Source organism: Gorilla gorilla, chromosome 5 (assembly GCF_029281585.2).
Source record: "Gorilla gorilla gorilla isolate KB3781 chromosome 5, NHGRI_mGorGor1-v2.1_pri, whole genome shotgun sequence".
Classification (NCBI taxonomy): Eukaryota; Metazoa; Chordata; class Mammalia; order Primates; family Hominidae; genus Gorilla; species Gorilla gorilla.
In genome coordinates this window covers 130,752,387-130,775,673 of record NC_073229.2, presented here as the reverse complement: position 1 = coordinate 130,775,673, position 23,287 = coordinate 130,752,387, and the positions used below count along the sequence as shown (strand labels likewise).

Below are 23,287 nucleotides of genomic sequence, written 5' to 3'. Positions count from 1 at the left end.
GGGATGCACACTTTAACTTCTTTTAACTCATCATTTGATAACCAGAATCCAATCCAGAGGCTCAGTAAATATGAGTTGAATACATAAATAAATAGAAGAAAGGAAAAGAGGGAGAGAGGCAAAAAGAAAAGAGAAATATCATACACAGTTGGTTAGAGTATAAATTGATACAGCCACTTAAGAAAACCATTTGGCATCTATTAAATGTCAATATAAATTGTAAAATTTCTAAAAAAAAAAAAAAAAAAAAAGGACAACACAAGAATTCCTATTTTAGGATTATAACCTATAGATAGATCTACAAGTATGTTTACCAAAAGATATGTACCAGAATTTCAGAGCAGGGCTATTCCTGTTAAAATTCCCCAACTAGAAAAACCCAAATGTCCATCAACAGTAAAATGAGTAAGTAAATTGTGGTATATTCTTACATTGGAATATTATGCAGTCATGAAAAAACTATAATTGCACACAGTGAAGTGGATGAATACCACAACTGAATGTTGAGTAAAAGAAATCAGATGCAAAAGTACATCCTGTATGGTTCCATTTAATGACATTCAAGAACAGGTGAAACTAAGCAGTAGTGTTTAAGGGTGGTGTCTACTTAGTAAAACTTCTTAAAAAAAAAAAAAGCAAAAAGGGTTACACTAAAGGTCCAGTTAGTAGTTACTTTTTAAGGGAGTTGAGGAGGTTTTAATTGGGAGGCTTAGGGGCACAGGTGGTATTCTAGTTCTTAATTTTGAATAGTGGTTATAATAATATTTGCTTTGTAATAATTTGTTAAGCTGTATATTTATATTCTGTATGCTTTTATTTGTATTATATTTCACAACAAAAAATTTTAATAAAATTAAAAAGTAATAGAAAAGCATCAAGGTTAAATCCCATACAAAGCTATTATAAGGAAAGGGAAAATAAGGTATAGAATAACATGCCCTATAATAAAAGCACATCAGAATACATGCCTACAGAACAGCCTGAAATGTCACCTGCTATTTCAAAGCAAGTTAAAAGACATTAAAAATATAATACAAGATGTGAAAAAAACAAAATAAATCAGAATAGGAAAAACTCAGGAAAAAAGTAAAACTAAATGAAAAAATCATTTAGTAATAGAAGACTAAACTAAGAGGAACTCAGTAGCAAGTAAACACAACACATAATGCTCCTTAATAGAAACAAAATGCAGAAAAAAATTCAAATTACAAAAGAAACAAAAAGATAGGCTGGGCACAGTGGCTCAGCTCACCCTGTAATCCCAGCACTTTGCTAGGCCAAGGAGGGCAGATTGCTTGAGCTCAGCGATTCAGGACCAGCCTGGGCAACATGCCAAAACCTCGTCTCTACAAAAAATACAAAAATTAGCTGGGCATGGTGGCTCATACCTGTAATCCCAGCTATGGAGACGCTGAGGTGTGAGGATCACTTGAGCCCAGGAGGTCGAGGCTGCAGTGAGCTGTGATCACACCATTGCACTTCAGCCTGGACAGAGTGAGACCTATCTCAAAAAAACAGAAAAAGATAAAAACAGATTCAGGAGAAAGTATCAAATATTGATGATAGGCAAGGAAAATTGATATATGGATACTAGGAGTCCTCGAAGGGGAAAACCAAAGCAAGGGAATTGAACCCATATTAAAACAATAATTAAAGAAACTTTCCTACTGTCCTGAAATTAAATGATTTGAAATTACATATTGAATAGCCACATCACTTTTCTAAGGACATGGACCCAGACTGAGCAACACTAAGGAAAATTACTAATAAAAATGTGGAGAAAAATTATAGTGAAATTACTGGCCTTTAAAGAAAAAAGAAATAAGATCCTTTGGAAATCTAGACAAAATAGCACATGTGCTACTTATGTGTCCATATAAGAAAAAAGATGACGTGACTTATAAGAGAAATAAAATTAGACTATCATGAGACTTTTTGTCAGTAACACTTTTGGCAGAAAAAAATGGAGTAACATATTTAAGATACTCAAGGAAGAGTGTGCCAAGAATCTTTTATACAACAAAACAGGCCTTCAGGTATCATGGACACATACAGACTGTTATCAACATCAAGAACGTGGGGAATGTTGTTCTTCTGATCCTTTTCTGAGGAATCTACTAGATAATGAGCTTCTGACTAGGAATGACTATGAAGACATTTTAAGGACTAGTGGTAAATGTTCAACACAGTTACCTGTAGAACAAAACTAAATGAGGGCTTAGAAGGAGAGAGTATAGGAACAGCCATATGTTCTGACAAGGTAAATACAGTGCAATAGTTGTCATTATTTTTGAGACAGTGTCTTGCTCTGTCATCCAGGCTGAGATGCAGTGACATGATCACAGCTCACTGCAACCTCAACCTCCTGGGCTCAATGATCCTCTCACCCCAAACTCCTGAGTAGGTAGAACTACAGGCGCATGCCACCATGCCCAGCTAATTTTTTCACGTTTTTGTAGCGATGGGGTCTTGCTGTGTTGCCTGGGCTGGTCTCAAATTCCTGGCCTCAAGCAACCTTCCTGCATCAGCCTCCCAAAGTGCTGGGATTTTGTAGTCTCAAATTAGAATTGGAAGTATCAATATGAACTCAAGAGATATTTTGTGTATGTGTGTATGTAAAGCCATCACTTGAAATATCATTTCTCACTAAAACAAGGCAGGGCTTCTTAGAGAAGTAGCTGATTTCAGATCTAGGGCACAAATATAAAGAATTAACCTGGAATACATTAAATAGCAAGGAAGATATCAAAGACTAGTCAGGTCATGTCAAAAGACTCAAGAGCTAACTTGAAGAAATGCCCAAAGATGTAACAATTTGAGCTTCAGTAATAATAATGACCATTACAATGGGTTGAAACATTTTAAATATATTTAAATCCATGAGTTCATGATACTTTTTTCAAAAGAGGTCACTTTTGGAATTTGATAGGGAACCAATTTATTATCTTATAAACTGATAAAGAAAAACAGTTAAGCATTTGTCTTGCCTTTCCTACATGAACTGTATAATTGAGCAGACAAAATAATATGTGAGGGGCAGTGATATGAGGGGCAGTGTTATTTTGTGAAAGTATTCAGGCTGGACGCGTTGGCTCATGCCTGTAATCTCAGCACTTTGGGATGCCAAGGCGGGCAGATCACCTCAGGTCAAGGGTTCCAGATCAGCCTGGCCAACATGGCGAAACCCCGTCTCTACTAAAAATACAAGAATTAGCCGGGCGTGGTAGTGGGCACCTATAATCCCAGCTACTCGGGAGGCTGAGGCAGGAGAATTGCTTGAACCTAGGAGGCAGAGGTTGCAGTGGGCAGAGATCACGCCACTGCACTCTAGCCTGGGACAGAGCGAGACTGTCCCCCACCAAAAAAAAAAAAAAAGAAAGAAAGTATTCCAACTACTTAAATAAAAAGAAGTAGAATTAGAAGATCACTATTTCACAACCACCAATAAGCAGATGTAGGTATTAAGCATTGACAGTTGCTAAGATAATAAAGAGAGCCTCAAGCAGACATGATGTGCCTCTAGTTTTGCCAGACACTGTCCATAGTTTTGCTAAAGGGATTGAAATGGAATCAGATCTAGTCTCCAGATCCATCTGCCGAGTTGCAGAAAATACAGAGGACAGAGCAACGTGTGGAACTGTCCCGTGGGTGTGCAGTTAGAAATTCCAGACTGTGGGAAACTCCACAGATCAAATGGCCTAGATTCTTCCACAGATAAATTATAGGAAAGCAAAGGGATAGAACAGGAGCCTGTGATTTAAAAGAGACTTAAGGCCGGGCACAGTGGCTCACACCTGTAATCCCAGCACTTTGGGAGGCCAAGGCGGGTGGATCACATGAGCTCAGGAGTTCAAGACCAGCCTGGCCAACCTGATGAAATCCCATCTCTACTAAAAATACAAAAATTAGCCAGGCGTGGTGTGACGTGCCTGTAGTGCCAGCTACTCGGGATGCTGAGGGCAGGAGAATCACTTGAACCTGGGAGGTGGAGGTTGCAGTGAGCCGAGATCATGCCACTGCACTCTAGCCTGGGCAACAGAGTGAGACTGTCTCAAATAAAAAACCAAAAAAACCCAAAAATAAATAATAAAAAAAGAGATTTAAAAGATACCACATTTTAAGAATGCACAAGACTATAGTGTCTAGAGAATGCATTGTTGGGTGATAAACTTTTTGAAATGCAAGGAGGTGATTACTATAAAAATCAGAATAATTATTTTGGGAAAGGGTAGGAGGGGCTTCTGTGGTTTGGGGCACATAGGAGAATTTTTGGCATAGCTTCCAGTGTGCTGCTTCTTTATCTGGGTGGTGTTCACCCTATAGCTGTTTTCTTTCTTTCTTTTTTTTTTTTTTTTTGTTTTTTGAGACAGAATCTCACTCTGTCACCCAGGCTGGAGTGCAGTGGTACGACCTTGGCTTACTGCAACCTCACCCCCGCCGGCTCAAGCGATCCTCCCACTTCAGCCTCCTGAGTAGCTGGGACCACAGGCATGCGTCACCAGGCCCAGCTACTTTTTTGTATTTTTAGTAGAGACGGGGTTTCACTCTGTTGCCTAGGCAGGTCTCAGACTCCTGAGCTCAAGTGATCCATCCATTTCAGCCTCCCCAAGTGCTGCGGTTACAGGTATGAGCCACCACACCCAGTCTATAGGTGTTTTCTATAGTTGTGTTTTATATTACATGAAGAATTTTTATTAAGTAAAACTGTTTTTAAAACATTTTCATAATGTTCAAAGATAATAAATAGCTCTAAATGGGAAAGGAAAAACTAGAAATTTGAGGGAAAAAACCTGTTTCAACATGTGACAGATTCTTCCTGAGGATTTAATACTGTTTAAAGAAAAACATGTATTAAATGTGGGTGCTTAGAACATACTTTTCTTTTTCCTCAATAGTTTCTTTTTTAATATAGGTGTTAGAGAAAGGATGGTCACAATGAGCTATTCATCTTGGATTATATTCTTCACATATTTGAATTTGATTTGGGACTTGCTGTGAAAAGCAACGTATCATTACACTCAAGTGTCTCTGTTTGCAGCCCATAAACAATAAATTGTATATCATATCACTCCTAAATATTTCAGTTCTCCACAGTTTTTCAGGATATATAAGTCTTTGGTCAATGTTGCTTTTTAAAAGTGAGAAATTGGGTAAGATTATGAATAAGTTAAAAACGCTTTATTTACATTTTGTATTTAACAGAAATTTACTAAGCACCTTTTTGTGCCATGGAGTGGGGATTCAATAGTGAACCAGACAAACACAGATCCCTTGTATTCTAGTGAGCCTTTGCATCTTATATTAAGGAAGCTCAGGAAATTGATACTTAGGACAAGATTGAGAAAACAAGTGATCTCTTATGATCTATAATTGTCTGCACAAAAATTTCTTAGTAAACTTCAAGTGGCTATTCTCAAATTAGCTGAAAATAGCCCCCTTTTAAGTCTATGAAATTAACATTATAGAAAAGAATTTTAGCAATTTTGGAGCAGGATGCTTTCTGGATACTTAATTCTGAATAACATTAGAATTTAGCTCTCCTTTTAATTTAAATCTAGTTATTCTTTATTATTTTAAAATATAAGGCATCTGCATTTTAAAACCTGGGTAACATTTATTTAGGTTTTCTTACTCCAAGGGAGAGGACCTGATCCAAGTTTTTAAGAAAAAATGATTATAGTTTCTTCCCCTTCTTTTTAAGAGAACCTTTTCGTATATTACCTATTACTTAATAGCTCATTACTTTGACACACTTTCTGATTCAATATTGTGTTAACACTTATTAGAGATGCGAATGAAGATATGTGGCATTTTAATGTTCTGTATACATTTTAAATAGTCATTTTTCTGAAGACATGCTATTTTGGGGCCATTTAACTTTGCTATCCTTGAAAGTGCTAAATTTGAGGCTTTTTTTTTTTTTTTTTGAGATGAAGTCTCACTCTTTTACCCCAGGCTGGAGTGCGATGGCATGATCTTGGCTCACTGCAACCTCTGCCTCCGGGGTTCAAGCGATTCTCCTGCCTTGGCCACCCAAGTAGCTGGGATTACAGGTGCCTGCCCGCTACCACGTCCAGCTAATTTTTTATATTTTTAGTAGAGACGGGGTTTCACCATGTTGGCCAGGCTGGTCTCGAACTCCTGACCTCAGGTGATCCACCCGTCTCGGCCTCCCAAAGTGCTGGGATTACAGGCGTGAGCCACCACACCTGGCAAATTTGAGGCTTTCAACTCCTGTCTTTTCTGTTACTGTTGAGGCACTGAGTCCCTCTCTAAGTGGATTAGTTATAACTTCATGACAATAAGGTGGCTGGCTGTCTCATATAGGGAAAATTAGATCTCTTTCTTGGGATTTTCTTACTGAACAAAAGTTTGACCATTTTTACTAGTCTCTGACAGATGGCTTCCTATAGTTCTGGTTAAGATGACGTACTTAAAGTTCTCTAGAGATTAGTCTGATATATGTATACATGGTGCCAATGATTTTTTTTCAATGCAGTCAGTTTTTCTAATCTCTCCCTTTTTTATTCTTTTTTTCTTTTTGGTGGGGGGCAGGTAATGAAAGCATGGGATGCTCATGTGACAGCAGTTTGCTCCCAAGATGCCAGTGAACTTGTAAGGAAGCTTGGTGCAGACGATGTAATTGATTATAAATCTGGAAGTGTGGAAGAGCAGTTGAAATCCTTAAAACCGTATGTATTAGAACAATGTTCACACTGGGAGTGGGAACAAGGACAGTTGATTATGCAGGTCTGAGATGGCTTGGTGGCTTTACAATCATGTTGGAATCTTGAGAAGGATCTATGAAAACATTCCATGTCACTAGAAGTTACTTAGGTTGGCTTCTGTTTTAATTCCAGATGTTAATACAACACAGTAACAGCATGTGGATAGGCACTGAGAAGTTATTTTGCTTACATGGTCTTTGCTAATTTTTAAGTTAGCATGCTGGTTTGTAAGAGGCCTGAAGACAAAATTGGAAATGTGTTCCCTTCTGTGGCATCTGTCACCACAGGAAGAATATAGAGTAGTTCATGAAATACATGATTAGCCCAAAACATACTTTCCGTGTTTTGGCTTAAAAAAGGCTTAAGAGAAATGGTATAAGTCTAAATCTTGGTAATGGGAGCACTGTGGATGTTCCCAGTGTGTCTGAATGCCAGGCTGTGGTTTGGCCTGAGGTACCAAGCAGGAATGCATTCAGGAATCCTCTTGGGTCATGTTGATTCTGACTGTGACTCCAGCTTATTCATCTGACCTTTATCCAGCCAAGACCAAGCTGAAACTGAGAGCAGAAATGAGGAGTATTTGGAAAGCTATTTTACTGCTTCCGTTTAAAAGGTTTTCCCTTTTTTGATTAGTTTTCAGAAGTCAACTACTCTTGACCACATTGAGTAGAAGTAAATTTTTAAAGAGAAAGAAAAAAGAAAAAAAAAGGAGTCCTTATCTGACACCGCCCAGCCTTTCTCAGCCAGTGCCACCAACTTCTAGCAGTAGTTTGGTGGTGCACCCAGCAGCAGCCAGCCAACTCATCATTCCTTCAACTGTTCAGAGAGCTTCTACTCTTGCCAGGCAGGGTTCCAAACACCAGCTACAGTGGTGAACCAGACAAATGCCCACTTTCATGGAGCTTACATTCTTGTTTGGGCGGTTCTAGTGGTAGGTGCTCTGAAAAAAAATGAAAGGGAATAGATAGGGAGGAGGCTGTTATAAATAGCAAGGTTAAAGAATGCCTCATTGAGAAAGCAACATTTGAGTGGAGGCTTTAGTGAGCACGCCAAATGAATGGGATTTGTGTGTTTGTGTGTTGCTCCCTGCTGTATCCCTCCAGCTGGAAGAGTGTAGTAGCATGTAGTAGGTGCTCAATAATATTTATTTAATTATTGAGGGAATCTAGGAGAACAATTGTTCCAGCTGGAAAGAATAGCAAACCTAAAGCTCCCATGTCCGGAACATGCCTGGTATGTTTAAGGACTAACATTGTCCCTTTCAGAGATTTTGTCAGCTACCCTCTTGTCTGTGTGTCAGGGCCTAAGCCTCTTTGGGCGCCTTGAGAGTGAGGACATGACAGGTCTCTGAGATCTGGCTTCTAGAAAGCAGTAGTTTAGGTTGATCTTGTATCTTTTTTTTTTTTTTTTGAGATGGATTCTCACTCTGTCGCCCAGGCTGGAGTGCAGTGGCACGATCTTGGCTCACTGCAACCTCTGCCTTCCAGTTTCAAGTGATTTTCCTGCCTCAGCCTCCCAAATAGCTGGGATTACAGGTGTGCGCCACCACGCCTGGCTAATTTTTGTATTTTTAGTAGAGATGGGGTTTCACCATGTTGGCCAGGCTGGTCTCGAACTCCTGACCCCGTGATCCACCTGTCTCGGCCTTGCAAAGTGCTGGGATTACAGGCGTGAGCCACCGCGCCCAGCCCGATCTTGTATCTTCTGATGCTTCTAGGAATAGCAACATGATACTGGGGCCAAGTTCTACCCACTCCCCTCTATCTACCTTAAGGGGTTTTGTTTTGTTTTTTTGTATTTGTTTTTGTTTGAGATGAAGTCTCACTCTGTTGCCCAGGCTGGAGTGCAATGGCGTGATCTTGGCACAACCTCTGCCTCCTGGATTCAAGTGATTCTTGTGCCTCAGCCTCCTGAGTAGCTGGGATTACAGGCACCCACCACCACACCCGGCTAATTTTTCAATTTTTTTTTTTGTGGAGATAGTTTCACCATGTTGACCAGGCTGGTCTTGAACTCCTGGCCTCAGGTGATCCGCCTTCCTTGGTCTCCCAAAGTGCTGGGACTACAGGCATGAGCCACTGCACCTGGCCTACCTTAAGTTTTATACATGTCTGGAATTTGTCACCAGAGAATAGGAGAACTTGACAGATGGAAGGCTAGAGGACACTCAGTCTAGGCTCCCAAACCGGTGCTATGCTTCCCTCCTTGGCATCTCTTCCTGGCAAGTGGTCTTGCTCCTTTCGCTTGTACTTTTCTAGTAGGGGGACCTTCGTGACTTATAAATGCATGCCGTTACTACTTCTTTTCTTTGATAGCTTTAGTTAAAATTGATCTTTGTAATTTCTGCCTGGAGTTTGACCTCTCAGTCTACCTAGGATAAATATGTTCCTCCTTCCAAATAGCAGCTTTTTAGGTATTTGAATCTTAGAGTTTTATAGCAAGAAGGGGCTTTGAAATCCTTCAGTCCAACCCTATGATGCTGTAGTTGAGAAAGTGAAGGGCAGAGGAGTTATGAGTTTTTGCATACTTGAGGTCATGCAACCAGTCATTTGTTGGGAGAGCTGGATCCACAACCTGGTCTCCAGATTTCTTTCTCAGACAATGCCTGTTCTATAATACCAGGCTGCCCTTAAGTTTTCTTTAAGTTAAGTATCCTCAGATTTGTTCATTCAAAACTTGGAAATGAAGTAGACATTTTTTTAGTGAAAAGAATGGTCATCTATTAAGGTCATCATGCTCCTGCATTTCATATCCTTAGATTTTAATTGCCTTTTTTCTTCTTCTTCTTCCTCTTCCTCTTCTTCCTCTTCCTCCTCCTCCTCTTCTTCTTCTTCTTCTCCTTCTTCTTCTCCTTCTCCTCCTCCTTCTTCTCCTCCTTCTCCTCCTCCTCCTTCTCCTCCTTCCTCTTCCTCTTCTTCCTCTTCCTCTTCTTCCTCCTCTTCCTCTTCTTCCTCTTCCTCTTCTTCTTCCTCTTCTTCTCCTCCTTCCTCTTCTTCTCCTCCTTCCTCTTCCTCTTCTTCCTCTTCCTCCTCCTCCTCTTCTTCTTCTTCTTCTCCTTCTTCTTCTCCTTCTCCTCCTCCTTCTTCTCCTCCTTCTTCTCCTCCTCCTCCTTCTCCTCCTTCCTCTTCCTCTTCTTCCTCTTCCTCTTCGTCCTCTTCCTCTTCTTCCTCTTCCTCTTCTTCCTCTTCTCCTCTTCCTCCTTCTCCTCCTTCCTCTTCCTCTTCTTCCTCTTCCTCTTCTTCTCCTCCTTCCTCTTCCTCTTCTTCCTCTTTTTCCTCTTCTCCTTCTTCTCCTTCTTCTCCTTCTTCTCCCCCCTCCTCCCCCTCCCTCCTTCTCCTCCCTCCTCCTCCTCCTCCTCCCTCCTCCTCCTCCTCCCTCCTCCTCCTCCTCCCTCCTCCTCCTCCTCCTGCCTCCTCCTCCTCCTCCTGCCTCCTCCTCCTCCCTCCTCCTCCTCCTCCCTCCTCCTCCTCCCTCCTCCCTCCTCCTCCCTCCTCCCTCCTCCCCCCTCCTCCCTCCTCCCTCCTCCTCCCTCCTCCCTCCTCCTCCCTCCTCCCTCCTCCTCCCTCCTCCTCCTCCCTCCTCCCTCCTCCTCCCTCCTCCCTCCTCCTCCTCCTCCTCCCCCCTCCTCCCTCCTCCCTCCTCCCCCCTCCTCCTCCTCCTCCCTCCTCCTCCTCCTCCTCCTCCCTCCTCCTCCTCCCTCCTCCTCCTCCGCTGCCTCCTCCTCCTTCTTCTTCTTCCTCTTCCTCCTCCTTCCTCTTCCTCTTCCTCTTCTTCTTCTTCTTCCTCTTCTTCCTCTTCTTCCTCTTCTTCTTCTGAGTTTTGCTCTTGCTGCCCAGGCTGGAGTGCAATGGCATGACCTCGGCTCACCACAACCTCTGCCTCCCGGGTTCAAGCGATTCTCCTGCCTCAGCCTCTTGAGTAGATGGGATTACAGGCATGTGCCACCACATCTGGCTAATTTTGCAGTTTTAATAGAGACAGGGTTTCTCCATGTTGGTCAGGCTGGTCTCGAACTCCTGATCTCAGGTGATCCACCCGCCTCGGCCTCCCAAAGTCCTGGGATTACAGGCATGAGCCACTGCACCGGCCTTGCCCTTCTTTATTTTAGTTCTATAAAATACTCAAGATCCACAAAGTTGGCCAAAGCGGTTTTAGGAACTTTAATGTTTGACATCATCCAGATGAATTTGGGAGAAAAGATTTACCAAAGAGGAATTCATCAACTGATTTGCTCAGTTTATTTGCATGTATTCTCTATATAGATCTTTGTTTTCAAAATTATTTCAAAGCTTATTTTTATCCCTTTTCAATAGAATATAGTGATTACAGAAGTTTTAGTTTAGATGTAAGATGTTGAATATCTGTCAGTTTCTGTGGATTCCATTATGACTGAATTTTTTTGGCATGTTAGAACAGGCTGTTCATTTCTCCTTTTGCATTGTCCTGATGCTATACCTGAAACCAAATGATAGAAAATTCCAGAAGGTGAAGAGGATGCTTCCATGAGCATTTCTGACTGTAAAGAGAATAAAAGCAAATCATTCTTATAGGTGAAAATCTCATACTTTACTTTCAAGTATCCATGTGCACTAAAGAATACTTTATAGCGAATGGAAAGCTTTGCAGTTTTTTACAAAGCTTAATTAAGTCAGACTTTCTCAACCTTGGCAACCTTAGTTTCTCAACTATCGACATTTTGGGCTGGAAAATTTTTTAGCTGTGAGGGGCTATTCTATGCATTGTAGTGAGCCAAAACCACTCTCTTTTCAGAACTACTTGCTGAAGCCATTCTAAAGTACTAGAAAATGAAATGATTTTATGACAAAAATTAGTCACATTCAACTTACCTTGGAAAAAAGTCATAGATCCAGTGAATGAGTATGTCCTTCCGTCTCCATCAAAGCAGCCACCCCTCTGCAGGATGGCGAGGTGCAGCACAGTTTAAGATTTGTCACTGAAATAAACCCTAAGCCAACTGGTACTGGAAGGGAAGGAGGATCAGAGTCCAGTGTAAAGCCTGACAACCATGTTTTGATTTGGTTCTTCCTCTCCAGGTTTGATTTTATCCTTGATAATGTTGGCGGATCCACTGAAACATGGGCTCCAGATTTTCTCAAGAAATGGTCAGGAGCCACCTATGTGACTTTGGTGACTCCTTTCCTCCTGAACATGGACCGATTGGGCATAGCAGATGGCATGTTGCAGACAGGAGTCACTGTAGGTTCGAAGGCATTAAAGGTAGGAAGAAGGGTCTTGGTTGGTGACTGCAGGCAGCCTCCTGCTGCTAGAAATTGGTTTGCCACCTAGCCAGTTTCTCTTCTCTTGGAGGCCGCATAGCACAGTGGCTGCAAGCATGGACTCTGCAGTCACAGTGACTGGCTTCAAAATCTGACCTCTACTTAGTAGCTGTGTAACCCTGTGCAAGTTACTGAATGTCTCTAAGCCCCGATGTCTTCCCCTGTAAAATGAGGCTGTTAATAGATCTACCTTACCGCATTGTTGTAAGGATCAAATGAAGTAGTCCATATGGAGACATGGCATAATGCCTAGTACATAAAAAGCCCTTATTAAATGTTGCCTTTATTATTACTTATTGCCTCTCTTGATTACATCTGATGTACTGTCTGTGCTTCCTTCTTCTCTCTACCTGATGACCCTCTCTCTGTTTCATGTCTTAACACTTAAAGTCTCTTGTATATAAAGATGAAAACTTACAGCCGCTGTTTTCATTATATTGGGATAGACCAGTGATTCCCAGACTGGGGCTTTCAGACATTTAGAGGTCTATGAGTAAAACAAGTTGTACTTTTACTTGAGTAAGCCTCCACTCATGCCTTTGCTGGGATTGTATCAACTTGTTCTAACACTGCGTATTCCGTGTAAATTTGAAACTCCAGCTATTAATGGCATGATGGGAGTTTCTGGGACTTGGTTAGTCAGCCTGACTCTGAAACAGGGCCACTTTTACCAGGGCTATATGAAGCTCAAAACTGAATACATCTCACCCAAATTGCACACATCGGTGAGTGATGGGCCTTGGAGACTAGGGCAGATGAGCCTCAGTTACAAGACTAATAGCAGAGCTTGAGCGTCTGCTTTCTACTTTACCTCGTAGCCTGTTGTCATCACAGTGGGGACAGAGGCTTTTATAATTGCATGGGATAAACGGGTGGTAATTATAGATCATTGGTTTAAAATATGAATTGATGTTAAAATGGAATACATGATAGAAAAAATAAAGATAGGCTGGGCACGGTGTCTTATGCCTGTAATCCCATCATTTTGGGAGGTGGAGATGGGAGGATTGCTTAAGTCTGAGAAGTTTGAAACCAGCCTGGGCAACACAGTGAGAGCTTATCTCTACAAAACAATAAAAAAATTTGCCAGGTATGTTGGTGTATACCTGTAGTTCAGCTGCTCAGGAGGCTGAGGCCAGAGGATGGTTTGAGTCTGGGAGACAGAGGGTGTGAGCCGTGATCGTGCCACTGTACTCCAGCCTGGGCAACAGAGGAAGACCTTGTCTCAAAAAAAAAAAAACAAATTCTATTTTTTTAAATTAAGCAAAATACTTGAGACTCTGGAACAAGGCAGTAGAAAGTTCCTCAGTGGTAAAAAGGCTGTGAGTCGCTGTGTCAGTCCGACCAACGCTGACCCACGTTTGTGAGATGACTGGCTTGATAATTATCTTTAGCATTTTATTTATTCCAGATATTAATTTGGGACCTTTTATGGGGATGAAACTTAGGACTTTGGTCTCTTGAATTCTGTGTACTAAGTACTTAGAGGTCATAACAAAGAGCTATGGTGGAGGAGACCACGACTCAATTCTTATGAAATATTATAGGTAATAGAAATGAACAAACCAAGCCCTGCACTGTGGTGTTCTTTCTTTTCATTTGATTCAGACAGTAGCCAGAAACAGTGTCCACAGGGTACTTTGTGGAGAAAGGCCTCTTAGCTGTCCTTTGTCTCTTCTTTCTCTTTCACAAAACCCAGATTTTCCAGTGCTTTAAAATGTAAGTTTAAGTTTTCTGTAAGATTTCAGTTTGTACTCCAGTGAGACCTCTTACAAGTTAACCTTCAGAGTTGTCCTCGGAGAGTAAAACAGGCACAGCTCTCTTCATTCTCTTTTCCTCCTACTTGAAAGATGATAGTGGTAATCTCATGTAAAAACCTTTTAAGTAGTTTTCAATGTCTTTCTGATTGTGCACGTAGTTAAAGCCTCATTGTCATGCTTCTGACTCTCCTACCTGCTTTGATTTACTTTCTCTCCTATAGTGGCCTGGGTAGGGGGGGAAAAACACAGACCTCTTGTAGCAGAATATAAAAATTCTGCTATTACAGACCAAAAGTTTCACTTTACAGAGCCACATGCTGTGAAGAGTTACAGATGTGGCAGTTGTGACCATTTCTGTTGCTTCTTGAATACCCTAAACAATTACCAGAATGTTTTAATTGCAGTCTATGAAGCCAGACCTTAGGGAAAAGTATTTGAACAGATCTTCTGTGATTGTCATTAACTGGATCCACAGTAAGCTTGGGACATTCTCAGTGCTTCTGGCATTTAGCCACATAATTCTTCAAACAGCTTTTTTCTTTTTCTTGTTTTGTAGAGACAGAGTCTTGCTATGTTGCCTAGGCTACTCTTGAACTCCTGGCCTCAAGCAATCCTCCCACCCCGGTCTCCCAAAGTGTTGGGATTATAGGTGTGAGTCGGTGTGCCTGGCCTCTTCTTTTTAAGTTAGTTGCATAAACCAGTGCATCTCAACATCTTTCATGCCATGACAGACATAGAAAATGATAGTATTTGAACAGCATGTAGAGGCTGCCTTGGGTAATAGAGATGAACAAACCAAGCCCTGCTCCTCCAAGACCAGCCTATCTGGAGACTTCTACCAGCCCTGGCTTTGCCTGGCTATGCTGAGGGCTAAGGGGAGTCAATATCTCATCACACCAATTCTAGAGTAAGCTTGACTCTCTTTATATCTGTAGTCCTAGGGTAATTATTAATGATGAATCCTTTAACTCTCACAGGTTTTCTGGGTTAGATGATAATCTATAGGGTCACTCACCCAGTAAGCCATCCTGGCACACCCAGTGGGAAGCTTTGCCTAGGCAACTGCTTAGTTTTTTCTTTCTTTCCACATTCTTAAACTGAATTGGTATTGTCTCAGTCTTTCCTCAATAAGTTTCACTTTCAGCACTGGACAAGTACTGATAGAATACTTTCTATGTGTGAGGCATTTTGTATACATTCTCATTTAATCCTTCCAACAATCCTGCAAGCTAGGTGGTGGTACCACCATTCTACAGGAAATGGGCTGAAAGAGGTAGCCTGACAAAAGTAACATAACTAAAAAAAACAACAAAACAAAAATAATGCAGCTAGTAAGTGCTGTTGTAGGGGGTTTCCATTGCATTTTTCAGCCTCACGCCATGGTAGTAGCTTATATCACACTGAGTGTAAGCTCAATGGCAAAGAAGTCTGAGCTCACCTCGCAGTTGTGGGTAGTTGTGGAGAGGGCAGCACTGTGGTACTGGCTGACCCTCTGCTACCTCACATTGCTCCCATCTGATGAAGGTTTGGTTGGGCAGGTCATTGAGGTATCATGGAGAACCTCAGATCATTTGCTGTTTCCATAATGGCCTGCCCTACCTTTGACATAAAGAATAACAATTACAGCCAGGCACAGTGGCTCACGCCTGTAATCCTAGCACTTTGGGAGGCTGAGGTGAGAGGATTGCTTGAGACCAGGAGTTCAAAACCAACCTGGGCAACATAGCAAGACCCTTTCTCAATTAAATAAACAAAGAATAACATTTATAAGTGGCAGTAGAGTGGTCATGAACCCTCTTGGTGTAAGATTTTTACTCATCTTCATTTGGAGGGTATTGCCCTGTAATAGATGAGATGGCTTTGTATTTGCCATAACCATAGGGAAAGATTCAGCCGTGATGTACAAGGAACTTTGCACTTTGTTTTCCCTTTAAAGCCACTTTATTCCTGTCAGAGCCAGAAAAAAAAATTGTGATTGGGCTTCTTGTCTAAGATCATATTTTGGTGCCTTATTGTCCCCAAAACATTTTTGAATTTGGTGAAAACCTCTTTTCTAGTGCCTCTGGGCTTTATTCAAACCTTAGTAGGGAAAGCCTAGAGGTCTCAGCCCGATTCCTCATGGGGAGGAAACCCACTGTGGAAAACCATTTAGACGATCATTTTAAGGAAAGCTTTCCTGTGCTTACTTGTTCTTCAGTCATAGTTTAGAGAAGGAGCCTGAGTGACATGGATATGTCTTTGTTCAGTTATTTATTTATTAAACATTTATGGAGCATCCATTCTCTGTCAGTCATTGTGCCAAGGTGCTGTGCACACATTTTGTCAGCATGAAATGAGAAATCAGTTTGTTGTAGTCATCCAGAAAATGTTTTTCCCTAAATCTGCATTTAGTCAGATTTTATGTTTTTCTGTATTTGACATGTTTTATTTTCTTCTTTTTAGCATTTCTGGAAAGGAGTCCATTATCGCTGGGCATTTTTCATGGCCAGTGGCCCATGTTTAGATGATATTGCAGAACTGGTGGACGCGGGAAAGGTACGTGCACCTGGAAACCTGGATTGGAAGCCTTTGTATTTCTAGAGCACCTCCTGTAGACCTGTCCACTGAGCCTCGTCAGTGGGGACTCTACAGAGGTAGCCTGCTCACCTGACCTTGTGCTGCCTTACATGGCCAAGTTTACATGCTATGTCTTTGGTTCTGTCTCCGTGGGAGGCATAGACACAGACTGCTCCATCTGCACAAGAGCTTCTCTCATCTAGTCAAACCGCCTTGGTTTAGTAGATGAAGAGGCGGGCCCAGGGAGGTTATAGGATTCCCCCAAAGACACTTGGTTAGATCATAGCACAGCTGTGATCTACATTGGGCTGCTAATATTTTATCAGGTCCCCAGGTTTCCTGATTTCTAGGTGGGTATAATAAAATCAAGGGCAAATAAATAGTCCATCTGAGACAGTCAGTGGCCAGGGCTAGGGTGAGTGAGGATTGATGGGGATTTGGGTGAAGACAACTGGCTGGTGTACTCTGCCTACTAGTGTCTGTCCTGCCGTGGACTCTGTGGGAAAGGGACTGTTGCTTATCATCTGGTCATCGTTTTTTGGATGTCAAAAGGTCTTTCAGGGATTCTGGGGATTGAAAGCCTCCTCAGCTGCCACCTGCTTATTTGGGTTTTTACATGGTCTAAACCACCTTGACATCCCATCTCTAGAGGAATAACCCAGAAGGTGGTATTCTGGTTCTGATATTTTTTATGTTATTGAGAGATTATATAGACTTATAGGATGGAGAACTTTTAGAGGGTTGTGTGAGATCATAGATAGGGTGATTCTCATTTTACAGGTGAAAAAGCCGACTCGCCAAGAAAAAGGGGCATGCTCAAACTTGCAGAAATGGAACCAAAACTCTTGTGCTTTTCCCTCTCCACCTTTCAGCTGTATTCTTAGTGCTTGAAGCTGATTTGGGACTTCAGCATACATTGTCTTATCTTTGTCGCTTTGCAGTGGGCAGGGACTGGAGTTAGAGCAGGCTAGCATTAGCATTGCATGAACCACTCTGAGACACCTGGACAGAGCCCCTGGAGGTGGGCTTTCTTCTTCTGGCCCCTGCTCCTTGCTGGCATATTTCATCTTTCCGTTTCGATTTTGGAAAGGAATATTTTTGGGAACTAATGGCTGCTTTTTATGTATTTAAGGTTTTTCTTCTTTCACAGCCAAGGAGCTATATAAGAAAGAGGATGGCCTGTTATTATTTCCCAAATATTTGGGTTCCAGGCTTATGTGTCTTTTCATGGACTTCTAAGTTTTGGTGTGTTCTGATAGGGACAGGGGCTCAGTGTTATTGTGACTGTGTAACTCCTTCTTTGTGGGGTTCTCCCACATCCCACGGGAATGCTTATTTTATTTCTAGGAAGAAGAGAATGAATTATCATCAAGTAAGTGCTTCATGTGGTTGGAACCCCATTATTAGAGAGGTCTTTGTCCTCTAGAAGTCCACGATTGTGCTTGTCCTGCTATCTGCTCCAGGCTGTCCGCATGCTTACCACTGCTCTTTTGTATTCAAAATATTGTGACTCTCTCTCTGCCTGGAAATTACTGTTTACCCAACAGAGATGAGAGGTGACTTGTATATATCTACCTATTACATTTGGCAGATGACTGGTAATGGCTAAAATAGGACATGATAAACAACAACAAAAAAAGATGTCCTTGAAGTATTCTCCAAGGAGGTTGAGTGAGCAAATGTGCCTTGTGCTTTGATTCTCCTCTCCTGCACAGGCTGTTTGGGCTTGGGAGTCATTTCTGGCAATGAGGGGTTCTGGGACTGTGAAGTTGGTATGTGGCACTGGATGCCTTGATGAGGCCAGCTCTCTTGTCGTGTCCTTGCTTCTGTGTGGATGTGAGAGGTCATTGCGTTTTTATCCTGGGAAATTAGAAAGAATGACACAGCAGATCTTCCTTATATGTTGTGTGGTTGGTAGAGATTTGTTAAATTGGAGGAGGACATTTAAATTCTTCCAAGCTTTGGCTGAGCGCTTCATGATTCTCATTAGCAGGTAACTGTTAGAAAAGCTACAGTTGTTTTTTGATCGTGAAAAGCTGTGAAACAACAGAGCCAACTCTTTTAAAATACTTGAACTTTGAAAAAATACTTCCATAAGGTTCAAAAACCCTAAAAATGGAAAAAGTTATTTCAAGAAATCTTTTGACTGCTATATCTCAGTCACTGAGATTCTGCTTGTCAGATGCAACCAATATTACTAGTTTCTTGGGTATTCCAGAGATACTCTATCAAAACAGGAAAAATAATTTTTTTCCTCTCTCTCTCTTCTTTGTCTCCTAACAAAATGGATAACATACTGTGCTGCAACCTGCTTTTTTTTTTTTTTAACAGCATATGTTCAACTTTGTTTTATGTCAGGATATAAAAGCTTTCTCATTCCTTTTTTGTTAACAGCTACATAGTATTTATATGGGTGTACCATAATTTGTTTAATTTCAGTCTTTTGCAAACAATCCTTCAGTGGATAACCCAATATTTATGTTTAGTACCTAATTGTATATATAACCATTTCTGTTCATGGAAATGGAATTGCTGAGTCAAAAGAGATATGCATTTATAATTTTGATAGATTTTTTTTTTTTTTGAGACAGAGTCTTGCTCTGTCGCCGAGGCTGGAGTGCAGTGGTGTGATCTCAGCTCACTGCAACCTCCACCTCCCAGGTACAAGCGATTCTCCTGCCTCAGCCTCCTGAGTAGCTGGGATTACAGGTGCCCACCACCACACCTGGCTAATTTTTGTATTTTTAGTAGAGATGGGGTTTCGCCCTGTTGGCTGGACTGGTCTTGAACTCCTGACCTCAAATGATCCACCTGCCTTGGCCTCCCAAAGTGCTGGGATTACAGACATGAGCCACCGCACTTAGCCTTTAATAGATATTAAAATAGACAGCTTTTGAAAATCTAGTATATATATTTAGTGTCTGGAATTTATCTTGTGGCCTACCTTCTAGGCCCCTTCTCTCTTTACTTACCCATTATCTTACCCTCTGAACCATTTTACTTCATTAGAGACTTGCTTTTAAGAATGTGAAGAAGGTCTGGTTACTGGTCACTTGTGATTTAAACTATCTTTTTTTTTTTTTTTTGAGACAGAGTCTTGCTCTGTCGCCCAGGCTGGAGTGCAGTGGCGCGATCTCAGCTCACTGCAAGCTCCGCCTCCCGGGTTCACACCATTCTCCTGCCTCAGCCTCCCACGTAGCTGGGACTACAGGTGCCCACCACCACGCCCGGCTAATTTTTTGTATCTTTAGTAGAGATGGGGTTTCACCGTGTTAGCCAGGATGGTTTCAATTTCCTGACCTCATGATCCGCCCACTTCAGCCTCCCAAAGTGTTGGGATTACAGGCGTGAGCCACCGCGCCCGGCCTAAACTATCTTAATATCTGAGCTGGGCGTGGTGGCTCATGCCTGTGATCCCAGCTACTTAAAAGTTTGAGGTGGGAGGATCGCTTGGGCCCAGGAGTTCAAGACCAGCCTGGGCAACATAGGGCAATCCCACCTCAAGGAAAAAAAAAAAAGAATCTGGATTAATGAGTGTTACTGATACAGTCTAAATTCTGCTTGTTAGCCCTGCATGCCCCAGTAAAAATGGAGAAGCCACCGAGTTAATATCCACAATAATGAGCACTCTCTGTCAATCTGTTAATAGCATTGTCCTTCTACCTTCTTTATGAACACCAACCCTACCTTTGCTTTCTCCCAGTGCAGCACTCAGTAAATGTTTTGGTTTCCTGCCTTTAATGTGCTCACTATTGTCAGGCTCAAAAGTGAAGAGGAGCTGAAATTTCCTAAATATATGGGGACCTCACAGTCTGTTTTTCCTGGAGATCTAGTCTTAGGCATTGTTTTCAAATGACTGTCATCACGAAGCCTTATTGCATGTCGTAGGACTCCATATTCATCCTATCTGGGCACAATTTCAGTTTGAATTTTAAGTTACCTAGTATTTTCATTATATCTTAGATAAAGTGGTTGGCAAACTACAGCCTGTGGGCCACATTCAATCTGAGGACTGTTTTTGCACATCCTCTGAGCCAAGAATGGTTTTTACTTTTTTTTTTTTTTGAGATGTAGTCTTGCTCTGTCACCATGCTGGAGTGTAGTGGCACTATCTCGGCTCACTGCAACCTCCGCCTCCTGGGTTCAAGCGATTCTTCTGCCTCAGCCTCCTGAGTAGCTGGGACTACAGGTGCCCGCCACCACGCCCGGCTAACTTTTTGCATTTTTAGTAGAGACAGGGTTTCACCATGTTGGCCAGGCTGGTCTCAATCTCTTGACCTCGTGATCCACCCACCTTGGCCTCCCAAAGTGCTGGGATTACAGGCGTGAGCCACCACGCCCAGCTGGTTTTTATATTTTTAAAGATTTGTTAAAAAAAAAAAAAAGAAGAAGAAGAAGAACTTAGACCATGTGAAGCCTGCAAAGCCTAAGACATTCACTATTTAGGCCTTTACAGAAAAAGTTTGCCGATCCTTATCTTAAACTAGTAGTTAAATGTTTTTTAACTGAAACCCAGTCAGGCCAAGCTCCAGTTTACAGAATAGGCAGAGGAGGAGCTGCTCTGCTGGTGAAATGGTGGCAGGGAGTGACCTCCCCCACAAATGTTCTTTCCCCGCAGCTGCTCCACACAGCCAAGGAGCCCTGGGCTCTTGGACACTAGTTTGCAAACTGCTGTTCTGGGCATTCTCAAAAAGAATGATTTATAATTATCCTCTTAAGCGTAATGGGTTGGTACTGATGTGCCTCATGGCTACAGTTTATTGGCATTTTCTCCTAAGCACAAAAAACAGTTCCTGTTTTCATACTATTTAACGCACTTACTTTTTGGTGGGAGGAGATATAGCAAAAATTATATTCAGGTCACGCATATGCCATTGAATAGCATACTCACAGACTGGAAAGAGGAAAGCTTTGCACTTGTCTAGTTTACTATCTTCATCCCTTTATCCCTCATCCTGCTGTGATGTCACATTTGAAGGGACAGAGGCCCTAAGAAATTAAATGATGTGTTCAAGGTCACATAGGCAGGGCCCAGGTCTCTTGACCCTTAGGACAGTTCCTTCTACAGTCTTCATTGTTTTCAGCTTAAATAATCATCCAGACATTGTTACCTAGAGTTTGAGTTCTTGGTATTTTACTCTATCATCTTGTATTTCTCAGTATCTTGCGGGACTTAGAGGAGGTGGTGGTGAGGCAGTCTTCAGATGATACCTGCTGCTAAGAAGGACTGTGTAACTGTGTTTTGAAGGAAAATATTTATACATATTTGCTTATATATGCATGCATTAGTTTCCTATTGCAGTAACAAATTACTATGAATGTGGTGGCTTAAGACAGCACAAATTTATTATCTTATAATAATAAGATTTTGGTCAGAAGTCCAAATGTGTGGGCAGGGCTGCATTCCTCCTGGAAGCAGGCTATAGGGGAGGATCTGTTTCCTTGCCTTCTCCAGCTTCTAGAGGCTGTACCTCCCTTGACTCGTGGCTACCTCACTCCAACCTCTGCTTCTGTTAATCTTTGACCTCTAACCCTCCTGCCTTCCTCTTATAAGGACCCTGAGATTACACTGGGCCCACTTGGATAATCCAGGATAATCTCTGCATCTCAGGATCCTTAACTTAATCACACCAGCAAAGTCCTTTTGCCATGTAAGGTGCCATATTCACACATTTTGGGAATCAGGATGTGAACATCTTTGGGGGCCATTATTCTGCCTACTACAATGCATAAAATACTTCAAAAAGGATATGAGAGCAACTAGAAACCTTGGTTGCTCCTGAGGTGGGAAACTAGATGGCTAGAAATCAAGTATGGGAGGAAGATCTTTTTTTTTTTTTTTTTTTTGAGACAGGGTCTCACTTTGTCACCCAGGCTGGAGTGTAGTGGTGTGATCTCACCTCGCTGCAGCCTTGACCTCCTGGGCTCAAGTGATCCTCCCACCTCAGCCCCCTGTATAGCACTATCCAGCACTACCTCTTGGACAGGTATGCACCTGACCAGCTAAATTTTTTGTATTTTTTGTAGAGACAAGGTTTTGCCATGTTGCCCAGGCTGGTCTTGAACTCCTGAGCTCAGGCAATCTGCCTGCCTGGGCTTCCCAAAGTGCTAAGATTATAGGTGTGAGCCACTGCACATGGCCAGGAAGATATTTTTGAATGTTTATTTATACATGTATATTCTTCATCTAATTAGTAAGCCTTCTGATGTTAGGAGCTTAATGTTCACAGGTATATTCAAAATCTTAGATGCCAGCCAAGCATCTTGGTTGAACAGTGATATAGATTTCTCAGTTGATTTATTTTAGCCAGCATCAGAATAGTTCTTATGCACCATATTTGAGTTCAATTCAGAACACTTACTGAAGGCCCACTATCACTTACTTGACCCAGTAGATGGTGGAGAAATGTGTTGGTCACACTAAGTTACCTTTCGAGCAGCCTGTTCTCTAGAACTTTGTGCAGTGATAGAGATGTTCTCTGTCTGCAGTATTCACTTGGTGGCCACTAAGCCACTGAGCACTTGAAATGTAGCAAATGCAACTTGAGAGACTGACTTTTTCATTTTATTTACTTACTTTTGATTAACGTAAATAGTCACATGTCTAGAGGCTACCATATTGGACACTGCAGCTTTCGAGAAAAATGTAATGAGTTCTGAGGTAGGTGATTTCCCAGGCCTGTCTTGTATAGCTGGGCCCTCGTTTAGCAACGAAGTACATTCTAAACCTTAAGTTCCTTATTGCCACTGGATTTTGCTCCATAGAAAGAATGTAGTGATTAGGGACTGAATCCCTAGGACCACTGGAAGACGGCTGCCTTGCCTGATGTGGCAAGTATCTCATGGATCCCATGGCCTCAATGCTTCTGAGGTTTTTCTGATGCTACTGAAATTGTTTCTATGAGGAAATTTCTATGGGGTTTCTCCTCTCACCTTCTGGCTGTTG

The 23,287-nt window shown here is 41.8% G+C and overlaps 1 protein-coding gene across 7 annotated transcripts in view; it reads left to right on the top strand.

Moving 5' to 3' along the window:
- Positions 1-23,287, top strand: part of RTN4IP1 (reticulon 4 interacting protein 1) — a 76,013-nt gene that overhangs the window by 29,035 nt on the left and 23,691 nt on the right. For all 7 annotated transcript variants that reach the window (XR_010134334.1, XR_010134335.1, XR_010134331.1 and 4 more), the window contains exons 6-8: positions 6,556-6,692; positions 11,783-11,966; positions 16,228-16,320. Coding sequence is in view for 2 of the 7 variants with exons in the window: in XM_055390706.2 (XP_055246681.1) it covers positions 6,556-6,692; positions 11,783-11,966; positions 16,228-16,320 (414 nt within the window). In the remaining 5 variants the exon portion in view is untranslated. The remainder of the gene's footprint in view (positions 1-6,555; positions 6,693-11,782; positions 11,967-16,227; positions 16,321-23,287) is intronic.